Source organism: Dicentrarchus labrax, unplaced genomic scaffold (genome assembly GCF_905237075.1).
Source record: "Dicentrarchus labrax unplaced genomic scaffold, dlabrax2021, whole genome shotgun sequence".
NCBI lineage: Eukaryota > Metazoa > Chordata > Actinopteri > Moronidae > Dicentrarchus > Dicentrarchus labrax.
The window spans coordinates 21,926,719-21,942,597 of record NW_026136704.1 but is presented as its reverse complement, the minus strand read 5'-3'; the positions used below and the strand labels follow the sequence as shown (position 1 = coordinate 21,942,597).

Genomic DNA, 15,879 nt, shown 5'->3' with positions numbered 1-15,879 from the left:
TGAGCGCGGGCTACAAGCTACAAGCTACAAGCGCTAACGCCACGTGACGCGTCTGGCGGGTCATGTGATCGATCTACGTCCTCCTAGCTGCAGCCAACTTTTCCTCCCGCAGATCCCAAACAAGCGAACATGGCGGACTACGAAGAGCGGCGGAGCCTGTTGGGAGACGGGGACGAGGGCTCGTCCGCCGGCCGACGCACAGCCGGCAGACCGATGTGGGCCATCTGCGACCCCAGCCACCTACTGCACCGAGTGGTTGTCCTGTTATTCATGTGCTTCTTGGGATTCGGTGAGCAGTAAAAAAAAAACCAAAAAAAACAACCTCTCATTAACTTCCGCGAACAGTCCCCAAACTTCCACAGTAACCATTCAGGATGAGTTCAATAAGTTACATTTGTTTAAAAGGAAGCTCAGAGTGTCGTTGCCCATTGCGGCTCATGCAGCGTCAAATAAATGCAGTCTCATTATGAATGAAGTGTGTTAATGTAGTTAATTTGTTCCAGGAAGCTACTTCTGTTATGACAACCCGGCTGCTCTTCAAACTCAAGTCATTCAGGTAATTCATCCTATGCAAATGCAAAGTTACAAGCCAAAGTATTGTGCCACGAATGCAACAATTCACATTTATCCCAGGCTGAGACACGGACCCGCAGAAGTCAGAGTAGGTTTCTGCATTTAGGGAAGCATCTGTTCAGAGAGTGAAATCTGCATAATAATCCAACCAGAACAGTTAAATGACTCCTGTGCTTCCACTAGAGGTTCTTATTTCAAGTCCACACACTGTATAGTATTGTGTTTATAGATTTTAACAGTTAACAAGAGTCTGATGTGCTTCCTCCCTGACTGCACCAGGATCTGAACCTGAACACTGCAAAGTTCATGCAGCTGTATGCCTGGTACTCCTGGCCCAATGTGGTTCTCTGCTTCTTTGGGGGATTCCTTCTCGACAGGGTTTTTGGCATCAGGTACAAAGACCAATAAATCACATTTATTTGTAGTTCAGTGTGTGTTTTCATAAATGAATTCGCCATAAGTGAAAGTGAAACTTTGTACTTTTCATCTCAGACAGTGTCATGTTTCATTGTTTTTGTTATAGGCTGGGAACCATCATCTTTTCCCTCTTTGTCTGTGTTGGACAGGTTGGTTTACTTTGAAATCTTGACATGAAAAGAGAGAATATAATTACCAGAGATGACGTTCTTTTTTTAAATTATCTATCTAAATTGCGATCAATAGGTGCAGAAAATGGATGGCAGTTAGATTGTTTTTGTTGTTGTATTTAAACGTTTCCACTGTGTACAGGTAATATTTGCTGCTGGAGCTTTGGTGAATCATTTCTGGCTGATGGAAGCTGGACGTTTTGTATTTGGGTGAGAAAATCTCAACCTTTTCCATTGTGTCATCATCATTTTACGAACATAATCAAACAAAGTTACTCTCCAGTTGTCTACAGCCTCGTATATATGTGTGTATATATACTGAAGATGCACACACCACACACATAATATCTTTCACTTCAGTCATTCATGAAGAATTCACCTTTATAAAACAAGAACCTGTTTTAAATCTTATACCCAGGTTGTACTTACACATACCTTACACCCTCCTCCCTCCCTGTTTTTCTTTTCGTGCGCAGTATTGGGGGAGAGTCCTTGGCTGTAGCCCAAAACACATATGCAGTCAACTGGTTCAAAGGAAAGGAGCTAAATCTGGTGTTTGGCCTTCAGCTGAGCATGGCTCGAGTGGTAAGGACTCTGCCAACCGATCTTGAAGTTATACATGCTGTACAAAAATGCACGTCACAGATTCAGTGAATTCATGCCTGAAGTCCATTTACCCTCCTCTGCACTTGCTTCAAGGGCAGCACAGTGAACATGAACATAATGGGCTGGGTGTACAGCAAAGTGGTGGACCTTGTTGGCTCTCCCGGACACACCGCATTGGGCGCATCACTCTTGATAGGTAAATATGAGAGGCTTTTTTTTATTTAGCTGGGGGTCTGTGAGAAGACCTGAAATATGCAAGTGTTAAACATTAAGACTCAGGTTATGTGTCTCTGCTGGAGATACTGTATCATTTCTGTGTAACTAATGATATCAGATGACACAGCCAGCAGAGAGAAGTGGTATAGAGAACCAAAAGTGCTGCTGGCTGCTACAGATGAGTCACGAGTTCAAGGAAGTGTCGGTTCTTAATCATTTTCTCAAGTTACTTCTTGGTTATGCCAAAGGTGCTTTCAGTTTTGCACACCTTGCAGTTGTGTGTTCTCGTTTATAGTCTGTCTCCACTGCCACTGTTGATTAAACTTTAAACGGACCATTTGAGATAAATTCAAATGAACAATAGAAGCAGTCAGCGGTCGAAGTGTTATTACTGCGACTTACATTTCCTTACTTTCTTTTCTGTCTCTTTAGCTGCTGTAACCTGCCTCTTTTCACTAATCTGTGCCTTGGTGTTGGCGTTCCTTGACAAAAGAGCAGAGAAGATCCTCCACAAGGAAGAAGGCAAAACAGGTGCTGAGACATGTAGTCTTTTTTTATCTTTTGTTTTTCCTCTTTGGCCTCACTCGTCAATAACTACTAGAGGGCTTTTGACTGTGAGGCCATGTTTTGTTTTTGTTGCTATCTGCCTGAAATTGACATTCTGGCAAGTCAGTTCATTGGCTCTTCCGCACTTTCTCTGTCATGGCTTCTCTGTAACGACAGGGACGGTTCATTTCAATGTGTAATTATACCGTTAGAACTAATGGCGCCTTTTGTCAGAGGAGCCGCTGTTCTTCTTTTACAGTTGCTGAAAGAAAATACCGCTCTCAAGCTGAGCTGCATGTGTTTTAATCTTCCATATTAGGTGAAGTAGTCAAGCTGACAGACGTGAAAGACTTTCCCATCACCCTGTGGCTCATCTTTATCATTTGTGTGGGCTACTATGTTGCGATCTTCCCCTTTATTGGACTGGGACAGTGAGTATACCATCAGTGCCATTGAACACACCCACACACATTTGCTTTCTCATTAAATTCTCGAACCCGTGGTATTCATTCCTACATGACGTGTCTATAATGTTTTTGTTGACGCTATCATAGATGTGTTCGGTCAAGTATATGTTTTACAATTGAGGTCATACTTAATGACGTGTTGTACTGGACTGCATTATATTCAGAAGTGATTCTAATATTCTGCAACTCTTAGGCATGTAAATAGGGAGGACAAAAAAATAGAAACACCTATCAGTATGATGTAGTTCCATACAACGCCAGCTTTGACTATGATCCCATATTATATTGAATTTACATATTACAAAACAAAACTTCTTGTATTGGATTGTACAGTTGTCCCTAATAAAGTGGCCACAAAAACATGGGAAAATAATGTCCATGTTGAAAAATACCGTAGTTACCAGTTAATAGCCACAATTCTTTGTTGATTTTTATCTTTTCATGGGATTTGAATATCACTAGATGCATCCTTTAAGGAGTGCCGTTCTACAAACCTTTACTCCAACAGAAAAAACGACAAATGCTATAATCATACAAATACTAAAAATGTTCTCTTCTAAAAAAGAAGTGCTTTGTATGCTGAAATCATGGAGCAGCATATTTGATTTATTGCTTGATGCAAATATCTAGATCATCACTCATCCTTGAGAAAATATAAAATACAATTCACTTCAAGGTGGTGGTATAATTAAATGCTGTGGCATGAATTAAATGGAGACCCTCCATTAAATTGGTACTGCGTCTGAGGACCGATTCAACAGGGCAACCTCACAATGCTGTGTTGTCATCGAACCACAAAGGGAGGGAGAGGGAGTCAGAAATGGAAAAAGGTTTGACAAATAGGTTTACTGTGAAACAAACCAATTGAAGCTATCACAACCTGCATATCCTTCACTGAAAGGCACTCTCAAATCTCTTAGCAACTGACATGTTTTTTTTCCACAGAGGGTCAGTGCTTACAGAGCAAATAGTTGTTATGCAAATGGGGAGGAAAACAATGTATGGAAGAGTGAGAGCTACCTGCTGCAGTAGTCAGCTCAATTTCACATCTTCTTGTGGTCACATCATCAATATAAAGGCTAAGCAGCACTCGACATCTTGTCTTTTTATTTGCAGGGTGTTCTTCATTGAAAAATTCAACTTCTCCCCAGCTGAAGCCAGAGCTGTCAACAGGTAACTCAGATCAGGTGTAATAGGCCATGGAGACCAATCTACCTTAAGGCACTAACACATTATAGTGCTGCTGCTGATGTATCTTCCATTTCCTTTTGTGGGGAGATTTTTTTTCATGGATGACTGGCAAAATTACTTTTTAGTGGTAACAACAGAGTTGAGAAATTTTCAGCTGCCTGAAACCTGAAAAAATTCCACATAATGTAAAGCTATAATATGTAACATTTCTATGTTAAACACTCAACCTGTGATATATATTTTGTTGAGTTGTGTACTAACTAGTTCTCCCAAATGTTTCCAACAGTTCCAACCTAGAAAAATCTGTAGTTTAATTCCAGGAACGGTGCATTTTACTTGTAGCCTTTTGCGCATGCGTCAGTGTTATGGTGGTCTGCCAGAAGCTGTTGTAAATTGACTTTTTATCCAGTTTTGAGCCACATTTTAATGACTTTAGATCTTGGTCGGTTTTGGTTATTGGACGTCTGGATCTTAAATTAATAGAGGAACAAGCTGAGCTAACATTAGCAGCAACTCAGGGCCGAACAGTGTCAGGAAAACACAGATTTGTAAGGTGAAACTCCGTTATTCATTCGTGGTGAAGACAACTCCCATGATCCCATGCTATATTTCACAACATCATCAGACTTCGTCTATTGTTATTTTGATGTCAGAGACCATGGTGGAATATTTTGAATGAATTTTCCTTTAAAATATTTTATTCATTATTCACCTGTCATGCCATTCTATGTCCTCCCCAGTATTGTGTACATCATCTCAGCCCCTGCATCTCCAGTTCTGGGCTTAATGGTCGATAAGACGGGGAGGAATGTGGTTTGGGTGATAATCGCCGTGGTCTTTACACTCGCCGCTCACATGATGCTGGCCTTCACCTTCTGGAACCCATGGATCGCCATGGTAATGCTATACCCCAAAAAAACTTTTCTTTTGTACATTCATAAACAGTTGTAGGATGAATTGAATGATGGAAATACATTTCTGTCCCACAAACCCATTGATTTGCTGTGCGCACATCATTTGTATTAATGTGTGTGTAATGAGTGTACTTCCAGCCCCTGTTGGTAGGGATAATAGGAGTTTGCTCATGAAGAGATTAAAGCACTGATTGTATTTCTAGCTAATGTAAAAACTACTATATTCAGCTCTTACTAGATAGTAGGAGTTGAATATTTAATTAAACATACATTTTGCTGTAGTACCATTCCTCAGTGTCCACAATATGGTGTTAAATGCATATTCTCACAGCAATCTATTATACAGTATGGAAGCTTGTTTAGGTAGTACATGATACCCAGGAAAGTAATGGGTGTTCTTGCTTTTTTTCCAGTCCCTGCTGGGTGTCTCCTACTCCTTACTGGCCTGTGCACTGTGGCCCATGGTGGCGTTTGTGGTACCCGAGCATCAGCTGGGGACGGCCTATGGCTTGTATGTACCTGTAATGACAATGTTATGACATATCTCACACTTATTCACAGTTAAAACACACACAGTGACTCTTCATTATTGTTGCTGTTTTTATTGACACCTGATGTTCATCTGTTCCCTTCGACCACCAGCATGCAGTCGATCCAGAACTTGGGACTTGCTCTCATTGCTATGGCAGCAGGATCCATCCTGGACAACAGAGGATACCTTGTTTTAGAAGTGTTTTTCTGCACCTGCATCTGCAGTCAGTATTTTTCTATGTCTGTTTGTGTGTGTGTCTTTCACACTCCTGTTAGATGCTTTTGAATGACATTGTCTGAGGTTTTCCGCATTGTTTTTCGTTCTTGCAGTTGCACTGATGGCCGTGGTGTTGCTGTACTTTGTGGATTATCTCAGAGGTGAGCTTCACTTCCCTCACTCCCCCCTGTTCCCCTTTCCATATTGTCACAGATTTATTTCTTTGGTAATGCCTTACCAATGAATTTGTGGTGGTATACCTAGCAAGTAATATGTACCTACTATTTACCCTTTTATTTGGACACTTTCTTAATAAGTGCTTAAGGACATTTTTAGTAGTTTCAGAGTACATTTTCATGTACTTACTAGGTAATAACTTAGTACTTACTATCATTTTCTTATGGGTACCTTCCTTACATTAGTTTGTTGCCATCTAGTTTCCTAGTTTCCTAGTAAATACCATGTAATTAACAGACAGACTCTTCTCAAGTGACATCTCTTCACTTTACTCTGTCACTCTTCAGCACAGCCCTCTCCTTACCTCCAGGCTCACTCACTTCTTAATCTCTCCACCTCCCTCTCTTGCTTCAGGAGGAGATTTGAACCGGTCAGCCGCAGCCAGAGCCAAACTCCAGAAAGAAGCCACTTCAGCCGCCGAGTGAGTAGCTTTGACCCTTCTTCACCCTCCATCACTGCTTTTCCACCTACTTACAATTACACAATTAGACAAGCATCTCAGAAACATAATTAACATCCCACTCATATAATCAAGTGGCACAGGATAGGAACACTTGTAAGCGCTTATGTACTAATTTTCTGTCCTTAGCTGAACCTGCTGCAGTCAGTTTAACCCTAATACTGAAATGTTATTCCGTCCTAGTCTGAGTGTCCACTGAGATAAGAAAATAAATAAATGATTGAACAGATTGAGCATGATTTCCAATGTCATAGTTACAGTCGATGTTTTTCCTCATTCAGTGACTCTTAAGTGATCTTTATGGATTTGTTCCTTGATCCCATAATCTACACTCTGACCACATGACTTGCATTAAGAGTTGCAGGATCATGCTTCTTTTTTTACTGTATATCTATAACTCCTAGTTAAAATATTTACAAGGTTCAGGAGTGCAAAGACGTGATGAGTCACGTTATCAGGTCTGATTGGGCTTCAATTTATTCCTGAGTGGTTACAGCAAAACTGCTCCTGGTGCTGCTGGTATAAAGGTTCGGTGTGTCAGTTATCACTGTCAGTTTATTTACAAGTATTCAAATTTAAAGAGAAGAGAGAAACTGTCAAAGAAAATGAATAATATATGAATTTCTTTCAGTTCTGATCCATATCCCAAATTTTTTAACTGGTTGCACAGCCGTCACTGACTTGTCTACGCCGGAAAAACAGTGACTTCCCTGATGTGTGCAGTTATCATTAATACAGCTGTGAGTTTCCTGCTATGACGTGCCAAAATGACTGTGACTGTGCAACCAGTCCATTACAAACAAATTGGACTAAAAGGGAACTCATTCTTTGGAGTCTTACATGTAGCGGCAGGTGAAAATGTAAAAAAATAAAATAATAATTTTCATCTGCAGTCCCTGGCAGTTTGATGGAATATAAGAAAATGTATAAAAGCACATAAACACAGACCAACAGTGAAACAATGACATAAACATCACTATTTTGCTTACAGACTTTACTTGTCTTCTTAGGTGGGTTTTTTTTTCTTTTTTTATGAGCATTAGTCATTGAGACTACTAGACCACATGATAGAGGAAATGGTAGCTATATCAACAGACGTATTGGGTGCATACTGACTCTCGCATGTCAATAGCTCACCACCTGCGGTTGATATATTTTGTGTTTACGAGAAAAATGTCTGCTTTGTGTTGTTATTCTTGGCATGAGAATAGTGTGAGGTATTTTCTGTCTCCTTATTCATTTATCTAATCTGTATATTTATATATAAAACATGCTCTATGTTATATATGGCTTAGGCTGTGTTTAAATACAGACTAATATTTGGTCCGTGCTGTAACTGATATTTTCCAGATGATGATGATGAGGGAACACACACAGTCCTTGGGCTTCAGAGCCAGAAGGCTGCACTGTCCACCCCAGAGCTGTCAATCAACTGCCATGGGGCGGGACTGCGCCACTGACTCCGCCCAGTGCTGTCATCTGTGGCTCTTCCCACCAGAACTGACTGTCTGGCCCCAGCTATTGCATAACAATCCCTGTGTTAATAGCTTATTATGTCCCTGTCAGGACACTGACAAATGATACGTCTCCACTTGGACTCTACAGTTCCTCTCTGACTTCTCACACTGACTTCATCTCCACTGACTTGCGTGTGCGTGTGTCTGTGTGTGTGTGTGTGAGAGAGAGAGAGTGTGTATATGTATGTGAATAGGACGTTTTGTAAGTTACAGAAGAAAATTAAGATGCTTTGAAAGTGATTTAACCATTTCATGGTTAGAGGATGAGGCTCATATCCTATGGAAAGGTGCCTATATCGATAAATAGTGATTGATTTCATTACATGCTACTGGAACTCACTCTTATGGGGTTCTTTTATTAATTGAATTGTTTTATATGTATATAGGGGTAACATTGTGTATGTTTTTTTTATACACTTCTTTTTACAGATTGTGTTCCACAGGACTCTTTGTTACTTGCCTTATTGCAGACAGCTCAGCAGTTCACTTATGTACATATCATTTGTCAGCATTCACAATAATTACCAACCAAAATCATCCTTGCTGGACTCTCCTTACGCAAAGCGAGGTTCATATTCAATTTTAATCATATGCATCATTGACCTTTTATGGTGGATAAATTCAAAAGAGCATAGCTCTTTATTGTTTAAATCTTTATTGCTCAATTATTTTATTTCTTAATTCCTTTATCTGCTCTTCGCTGGTTTCAGAAGTTCATAAAATTTTATTTTCTGTTGCATCATCAAATGGTACATTGCTATAATGATAAGAAAGATAAAAGAAAGAGAGATGCACACTTCTGAATGCATTTACCCGTGTAATGATATTCACAATTTTAACTTTTTACAACTGCTTTATTAATTTGACCTTTTAAAAAATCAGATCCACACGTAAATTATGTTTTGTAGACTGTTTTGCTCGTTTATCAAGCTCAGGTAATTAACTTGTTGTAAGCACTGTCCCAGAATTATTGCTTGCTTCGTCTGAACGGTGAGACAAAAATATTCATGCACTATGTTTAACTCTCACCATTCCAGTAACGCGGATAGAGGTTTGTCTCCCTGCGTTGTTAACATGGTTGCAGACTGTGGTTGATAAACATTCACTACCTCAGTTGGGTAAATAACTAATTGAAACATAAAGACAAACTTAACACCCCCTGGAAATCTTGTTTGTCTCTGACCTCCTAAAGTTTAATTTTCACTTTGCTGCCGTAATGTAGAAGTGCACTTTAGGGTGTGTCCATACACTGTGACATCATGGTTTGGTATGGTTACAGGTGCAAAAGAGCACCACAACTATAAGTGAGGCTGCGTGTGAACAAACTTGAAATACTAATATTAAATCTGGTGTTAAGTTACTCTTAAAGGAAAAAGCCCAGTCAGTAGCATTGAAGTTAAAATGCTGTGATTGCACTTTAAACTGACCACTGTGTCATACAGACAGACACATACTGCTCTCCTCACCTGTCACTTATTTGCACTATGTTGTTGTGACAACAGTGCAGCCTTTGCTTAACTGAGTGTGTTAAACCACCAAGTGTTAACTGTTATTTAGCTGTGTACAAATATATTATGTGAGAAATTACACAAGTTCCATTGTACGATCAAAGACCATGAGACTGGAAGGAAAGTCACTTTAAAATAATCTCTTTTTGTAGAAGCAAATCACATTTGATACCCTGATTGTTCATGGAATGGCATTCAATTAAACCTACATTTTTGAAAGCATTTGAGATCTGTTGTTATTGTACAATTTATTTCTGCAGTACATCTATGGTAATAAGTTATTTTATCAGCCTTTAGCAACAGGCTATGGCTGATTAATCCTGTTGGTAATATTAATATGATTCTGCTCATGCTAATGTTTGCTGTAGAGATGATGAAGATGGCCACATTATTATTCCAGCAGGATTAAAAGGCGTCCCAGTGAGCCAACCGAGGGTGAGCTTGCTAGACTAGCACCCATGTCTGCTTTTGGCCTACGCAACAGGTACCTCTCCAGGCTGGGCGCACAGGTATGCACACACTCATGCACACATGCACACTACTTATGATTAGACACAATTCAAACAGAAATCCATTTATTAATTCATCCAGACTCTGACACTGGCATACATTTTATTTATTTATTTTTTTAAAGAAGGCCAGGGGCGTTTGGTTTTTACTGCTACTCAGTATACTTAAACACAAGTCTCTCTTCCACTTCAACTGCCTCTGACTTAATGTTTCTTTTCCTCTCTGCTTTCAGCTCCCAGGCCACTGCTCTACCCATCTGTCATCGCTTGCCCACAGGAGTGTTCTGAAATGATGCCCTTCATTCAGCGGTCTGCTCCTCCAACACTAAAGCTCTGTGGCTCCAGACAAGTGTGCGCCGAAAAAAAGAGGACGCTTACAAAGTGTCCCCTTTTTTGAACAAGATGCTGTAGCACTTATTTTTAAACCTTAAGGGTGTTTTTAACCTTCACGTGACTGTTATTCTAGGTATTCTGTTTTCTCACTTAAATTATTATCACCATAGAAATTATTTTTGGACTATATCCAACATCTTAAGTTATTTTCTATGTACCCCACTCTTGTGCCTTTTTATACAAACAACACTAAAATGTTTGGGGGGGGTGTTCTAGTAGATTGTACATGCTATAAAATTGAACTGATATTTTATGGTGCTTTGATGCTGTTTTAGAGACTCAACCCTCTGCAAACGACAGAGGGCGACAATTCCCTCAAATGTTTCATGTCACCTCAGTATCATTTCTTTTTAATTTAGCAGGCTCAGTATTTAAGTAAGTGTTAGTTCTTTACTTTAGCTGATTATTCAAGTGTTATAAATTGCAATAAGTTAGAATCCCTCATAGTGTACAAAAAGCCTCACAAGTAAGTGACTCCTGTGACCTGTTGAATGTTGCCAAATACATATTCTTATATTTAAAATAATAAAAGGAGCTGTTAAACACAGTTTGTAGACGGTGTTGGTACAGTCTTATTTCTGCGCATTGCCTCGTGACAAAACTCACTCTGATGCATACTCTCTACCCTCCGGACCTGTATGTGCTGCCTACATCCACCACGCTGGGCTGCACTCTCTTCTTCCTCCTCCACAGCCAGGCCCGGAGATTCTGACGGTGCCGTTCAGAGCACAGAAAGTAGAGGAGAGGATTTGCACAGCAGTTAAAACTGACCACGGGCTTCCAGATCTTGAAGGAGATCATGACCGTGTTCAGAAGACCACAGTCTCCGGGCATGTACACCCTCACAAACAAGTAGACGGTCCGCGCAACGTGATAAGGCACAAAACACACCACAAACATGAGACACACCGCCAACAGGGTGTACAGGGACTTGTTGCGCATACGAGCCGTCCTTGCAGTGGAGATGCTGTCCGCGGCCCTGCAGTAAAGCACCTTCATCATGGAGCAGTAACAGGTAATAACGACGAGGAAAGGGATCAGAAAACCCACAATGGCTAAAAACAGCCCATATGGGAAGTAAACTTTAAATTGTCCCGGGTTGGTCATTTCAAAGCATACAGTCATGTTGTTGATCACACCCGTGTGCGCAAAAAACAGTGTCGGCAAAATCTCCGCCGTGGCCAGGATCCAAACCGACCCTGACGCAAAGAGGGCGAGTTTTTTGGTCCTGAGGCGCACAGCAGTGATGGGGAAGCACACGCCGAGGAAACGGTGCACGCTGACACAGGTGAGGAACATCATGCTGCAGTGGAGGTTGACGAAAAAGAAGAATCTGACGGATTTGCAGATGACGTTGCCGAAGGGCCACAGGCCTCCCATGGCATTGCTGATGATGAGAGGAGGCAAGGCCAGCACGTAGAGGAGATCCGCCACGGCGAGGTTGGTCAGGTAGATGACCGTGCTGCTCCAGCGGCGCGTCCGGCAGCACACGCTCCACAGCAGGGCGCCGTTTAAACTCAAGCCCAGCAGAAACACAAGGCTGTAGGACACTGGTAGAAGGATCCTTTTGTAGTAGTTAGTCACTGGGCAGATTTGGAAGTCCTCCATTCAAAAAATAAATAAAAAAGGTCAGCTCAGGTGGTCTGATAATTTGGAGGCCTGTCACTTAAACCTTAACCAACACATAAACCGGTTCTCCTTACACCTCACCCTGTCTGCAGCTCACCTAAAACTAGGTAAGGATGACGTGTGACCCGTTTAAAAACCACCAAGTACAGTTGTTTGTTCAACTTGTGCGTCCCTCCTGTCCCCAGCCCACACCTGTGTGATGCAAACCATTATAACGCCATATCTATTATATGAGCAAATAGATTGGCACACCGTGAGGCATTTCAAAAGCCTGGCATAATAGGCTGAGATACTGTAGTATGCGTGATTAACCTTCCCCCGAGAGAAGCGCTTGCAGAATAATTAATGCTGTGATTAAAGGCGATAGCCAAGTTAAATGACACAGTCAACACACGGCGCGGTGGGCGCACTATAAAAACGCGCACACGCTCAGCAGCGTCCCATTGGCTGCGAGAAATTCTCCCAAGTCTATTCTCTCTCCGGCTGCTCCCGACTCAAAGTGTTCACTTCATCTCTGTCTGACCACGGAGAGAGAGGGAGAGAGAGCTCATCATGCTGAGGAAAGACACGTACAGGTTAGTGTAGAGATCCTGGTCATGCATGCACGGCAACAGTGTTTATTTAGGATGAATGAGAAGCTCCAGTACAGCCTGTACTTCGACGTGCACTGCTGAGTGATAAAATCCATGCATAACGGCACTCTCTGCAGCTGCACGGGGATGAGCACAGGCTGCTCACACACTGAGGGCTTATAGCATATTGCACATTTGGAGTTGTTTTGTGTGCGTCTTAACTTGAGCGGTGTCCTTCCAGAAGCATGTACCAGGGAGAGGAGGCGAGGCTGCGCAGCGGGAGTCTGGCTGTGGCTCGGGAGAGGAAACACCTTGCTCTGTGCATTAATAACCAGGTAAGAAGCATTCAGAAGAGAAGGCGATGGATAGTCTGTATGTCCTTACTGTAAAGTGGATTGTGTATGCAGGTATACCTCAACACCTCTGGGAAAGTGTCTCCTCTGTTAGTGAGGGAACATTTTAGCAATGATGTAATTCACTTTCTGAGCTTTGTTAGCAGCAGTAAGCTGATGTTGCTCAGAAGCAAAAACCATCCTATGGGGTAGAAAGAACCCTTAACATCACACAAACATCACATTTTTACAGAGAAGTAAGATTCTCTGCAATATGACAACACAACGATTCCCCAGTGTCTCCAGGGGGAGAGAGAACAGAGAAGTGTCAGCACCATGGACAGTGAAACTTACTGTTTTCCCATTTGCAGAACTAAATCTCTCCCCCTCAATGTATAGGAACCACAACAGCTTTTAATTTTCGCTCCCTTATTCACCCATTGAAAATGCCACAGTTGGCTGAATTCAATATGGTTTGGGAAATTGCTTTTTTCATGTTGGCTTGAGGCCACTTAAAGATTTTTGTCATGGCAGCATCTGAAAAGGTCTCATTAACACTACACATCATACCTCCCGCTATAAATGACTTCATTATCAGCAGGGAATAGTGAGGGCACAGCAGCTGAACTGCTCAGCTGACTGAGGTGGCAGGCTCATCCTCCAAGTGTGAAACCAGAGCTCACGCATGAGGATAATATATGCTTTTCTTGCTCCGAGAGTTGGTTTGAGGAGAGTGGTTGTCGCAATTGATTTCATGATGTAAATCTGTTTTGCAAGACACATCTCTAATAAAAGTATACAGTGTTTCCTTTGTGTGCTTGGGTGAGTGTAGGTGCACAAGTTCACCTGCTTGTATTGAGCTTCTGAATATTTAATGCCAGTGATGTAGTGTTGCGCATTATCGGCGGCTAGGGATATTGAGCTCTGAAAGCACTATTCCATCACAGCTTTTCGACTTACTCTGCAATATATTATGATGGTGCAACCCCCCAACACACGCTCACAAGCTCACGCATACTCTTATTCATTGCATGTTACCCTAAACTTTATAGTTTTGACTCCAGATTTGTTCTAATCTGTTTCTGCTGCACCACCTGACAGCCGAATTTCATTATCACTTTCCAAAAAAAAGGACATTTCCAAATTGATCCAGCTTAACTCTGCAAGACACTGTGTCAGAGGAGGTTCATGTGAGACTGCCGAGGAAGACACGGAGAAGCTTGGTGAAGGACTAACCAGTAATTGGCGTGTGAAATATGAGTGAGGATGGAAATGCAAGTTATTGGATATGGAGGCTGCTCCACTTGCTGTGTCTGTGTGAGTGATTCAGATTCATTGTTGAGGCGTGAACCCCCTGAGAAACACATTAATCTATCCAGCTATTACCCCATAATCAATGGGACAGCTGGATTTTACGGCCACAGGCCCGTGTTGTTAACCATTTTACACAGAGCTTATTTAAACAGCATGCCGGGGGGGGGCACATTTAATGGGGTTAAGCATGAAATACACGGTACAGGTGACATTGTTGACACAGCACTTGCAGCTTGAATCTTGCAATCATTCATCAATATCATGCATTAAACCCCTTGTTGCTCCTAATTCAGTGGATGTGCAGAAAACATTTCCCAGTGTGCCCCCTTTTTTTATTTAATGAACCCGTGTTTCCAGCATAATCTACATGTGTCATTCACACCCTGTATCATAGGATGGGGCAGCATCCGTTCACCAACACAAACCTTGGGAGTCAGACACAAATGCAGCCGTGCTGTAATATATAGAGGGATGTACATATAGTGGGAGTGTGGTGCAAGGGAAGGGTGTTATATTTCAGAAGTGCATTATCGTCTCTTTTCCCCCAGCGGGACAGAGCTGTGCTGAGTGCTGTTTGCGCCAGCTCACTCAAACGCTCCACGATTGAGTCGTAATAACCTGGTGCATGGAGCGAGATGAGCCTGCACGCTGACAGATAGGTGTCTCTTGGTTCGTCACGGTCACATGACGAAGAGATATATATCCTCTGTGTGTGTGTGTGTGTGTGTGTGTGTGTGTGTGTGCGCACGCCTTGGTTCAGTGCCAACAAATGAAATTCACTTTTTTAAGATTAAAAATGCACTATAGCTCTTCCAAAACATACACAAATATGCATGCATGGATGCACACATGCACACACACACTCCTGCCAATTCTGCAGTCATTTCCATCCCATCACATTACCATGTCTTGGAAGGCTGGTTTGGTCTAAATGAGTGAGCTTAGTCTTTGATCACTGAAAGAAGCCCCTTCACCGATGATAGCAGTGTGTGAGTGTGTGGACATGCACTCCCTCGCTCCCTTCACCAGAGCAGCTCCCTATTGGTTAATAGTAGTAGGGGAATAGTCCCCAGTGCTCCATTTTGCATTTTGATAGACTGTATGGTCATTTTCTCACTCTCACACCTCCTTCATCTCTGCTTGTCACTCCCAACCCACCTCCACATTTCTTGGTATGCCTTCTCTTCTCCTCCTCCAGTTTGGAATAAACGTATGGCCTCATCTTCCTTCTTATTGATAGCCTCTTGCCTCCCTCATTGCGCATCCCAGATACCCTCTTTCCAACCTCTTTAAATGCTCAACATTCTTCACTGCAGTACCACCACCTCAACAGATGGAGATTTATATTATATTCAGTGTGCATTAGTGCTCAAGTGTTAATCAGTTCAGAAAATGTATCCACAATGATTTTGATAATGGTTCAATCATCATTTGCCAAGCAGAAATGCCAAGTATTAGCTTGTTCCAGCTCCTCAAGTGAGGACTTGCTTTTCTCTGATTTTATGTTTTATTGTAAATTGAATACTTTTAAGTTATGATGGTTGGACAAAAAAACTTTAA

General features: G+C 41.8%; 3 protein-coding genes across 5 annotated transcripts in view; 2 read left to right on the top strand and 1 right to left on the bottom strand.

Moving 5' to 3' along the window:
• mfsd1 (major facilitator superfamily domain containing 1) lies at positions 1 to 10,654 on the top strand. 3 transcript variants are annotated; one of them, XM_051397497.1, is made up of 17 exons: positions 1 to 289; positions 504 to 556; positions 853 to 965; positions 1,097 to 1,139; positions 1,303 to 1,370; positions 1,637 to 1,745; positions 1,860 to 1,962; positions 2,415 to 2,513; positions 2,848 to 2,959; positions 4,112 to 4,168; positions 4,927 to 5,083; positions 5,514 to 5,611; positions 5,743 to 5,855; positions 5,962 to 6,009; positions 6,440 to 6,506; positions 9,974 to 10,079; positions 10,313 to 10,654. In XM_051397497.1, the coding sequence occupies exons 1-17, from the start codon at positions 130 to 132 to the stop codon at positions 10,370 to 10,372; spliced, it is 1,566 nt and encodes a 521-aa protein (XP_051253457.1). In that variant the 5' UTR covers positions 1 to 129; the 3' UTR covers positions 10,373 to 10,654. The 3 variants fall into 3 exon arrangements, with proteins under 3 accessions (XP_051253457.1, XP_051253456.1, XP_051253459.1); XM_051397496.1 differs by having other exon boundaries at positions 9,971 to 10,079; XM_051397499.1 differs by lacking the exons at positions 9,974 to 10,079; positions 10,313 to 10,654 and adding an exon at positions 7,896 to 9,797 and having other exon boundaries at positions 21 to 289.
• A 401-nt stretch (positions 10,655 to 11,055) lies between these two features.
• LOC127362133 (P2Y purinoceptor 3-like) lies at positions 11,056 to 12,138 on the bottom strand. Its single transcript, XM_051397502.1, has one exon. The coding sequence runs from the start codon at positions 12,078 to 12,080 to the stop codon at positions 11,094 to 11,096; it is 987 nt and encodes a 328-aa protein (XP_051253462.1). The 5' UTR covers positions 12,081 to 12,138; the 3' UTR covers positions 11,056 to 11,093.
• Positions 12,139 to 12,567: 429 nt separating this feature from the next.
• The window catches only part of schip1 (schwannomin interacting protein 1), a 202,976-nt gene continuing 199,664 nt past the window's right edge, over positions 12,568 to 15,879 (top strand). The window contains exons 1-2 of the mRNA XM_051397847.1: positions 12,568 to 12,676; positions 12,915 to 13,008. Coding sequence (XP_051253807.1) covers positions 12,654 to 12,676; positions 12,915 to 13,008 — 117 coding nt within the window. The 5' untranslated portion in view covers positions 12,568 to 12,653. The remainder of the gene's footprint in view (positions 12,677 to 12,914; positions 13,009 to 15,879) is intronic.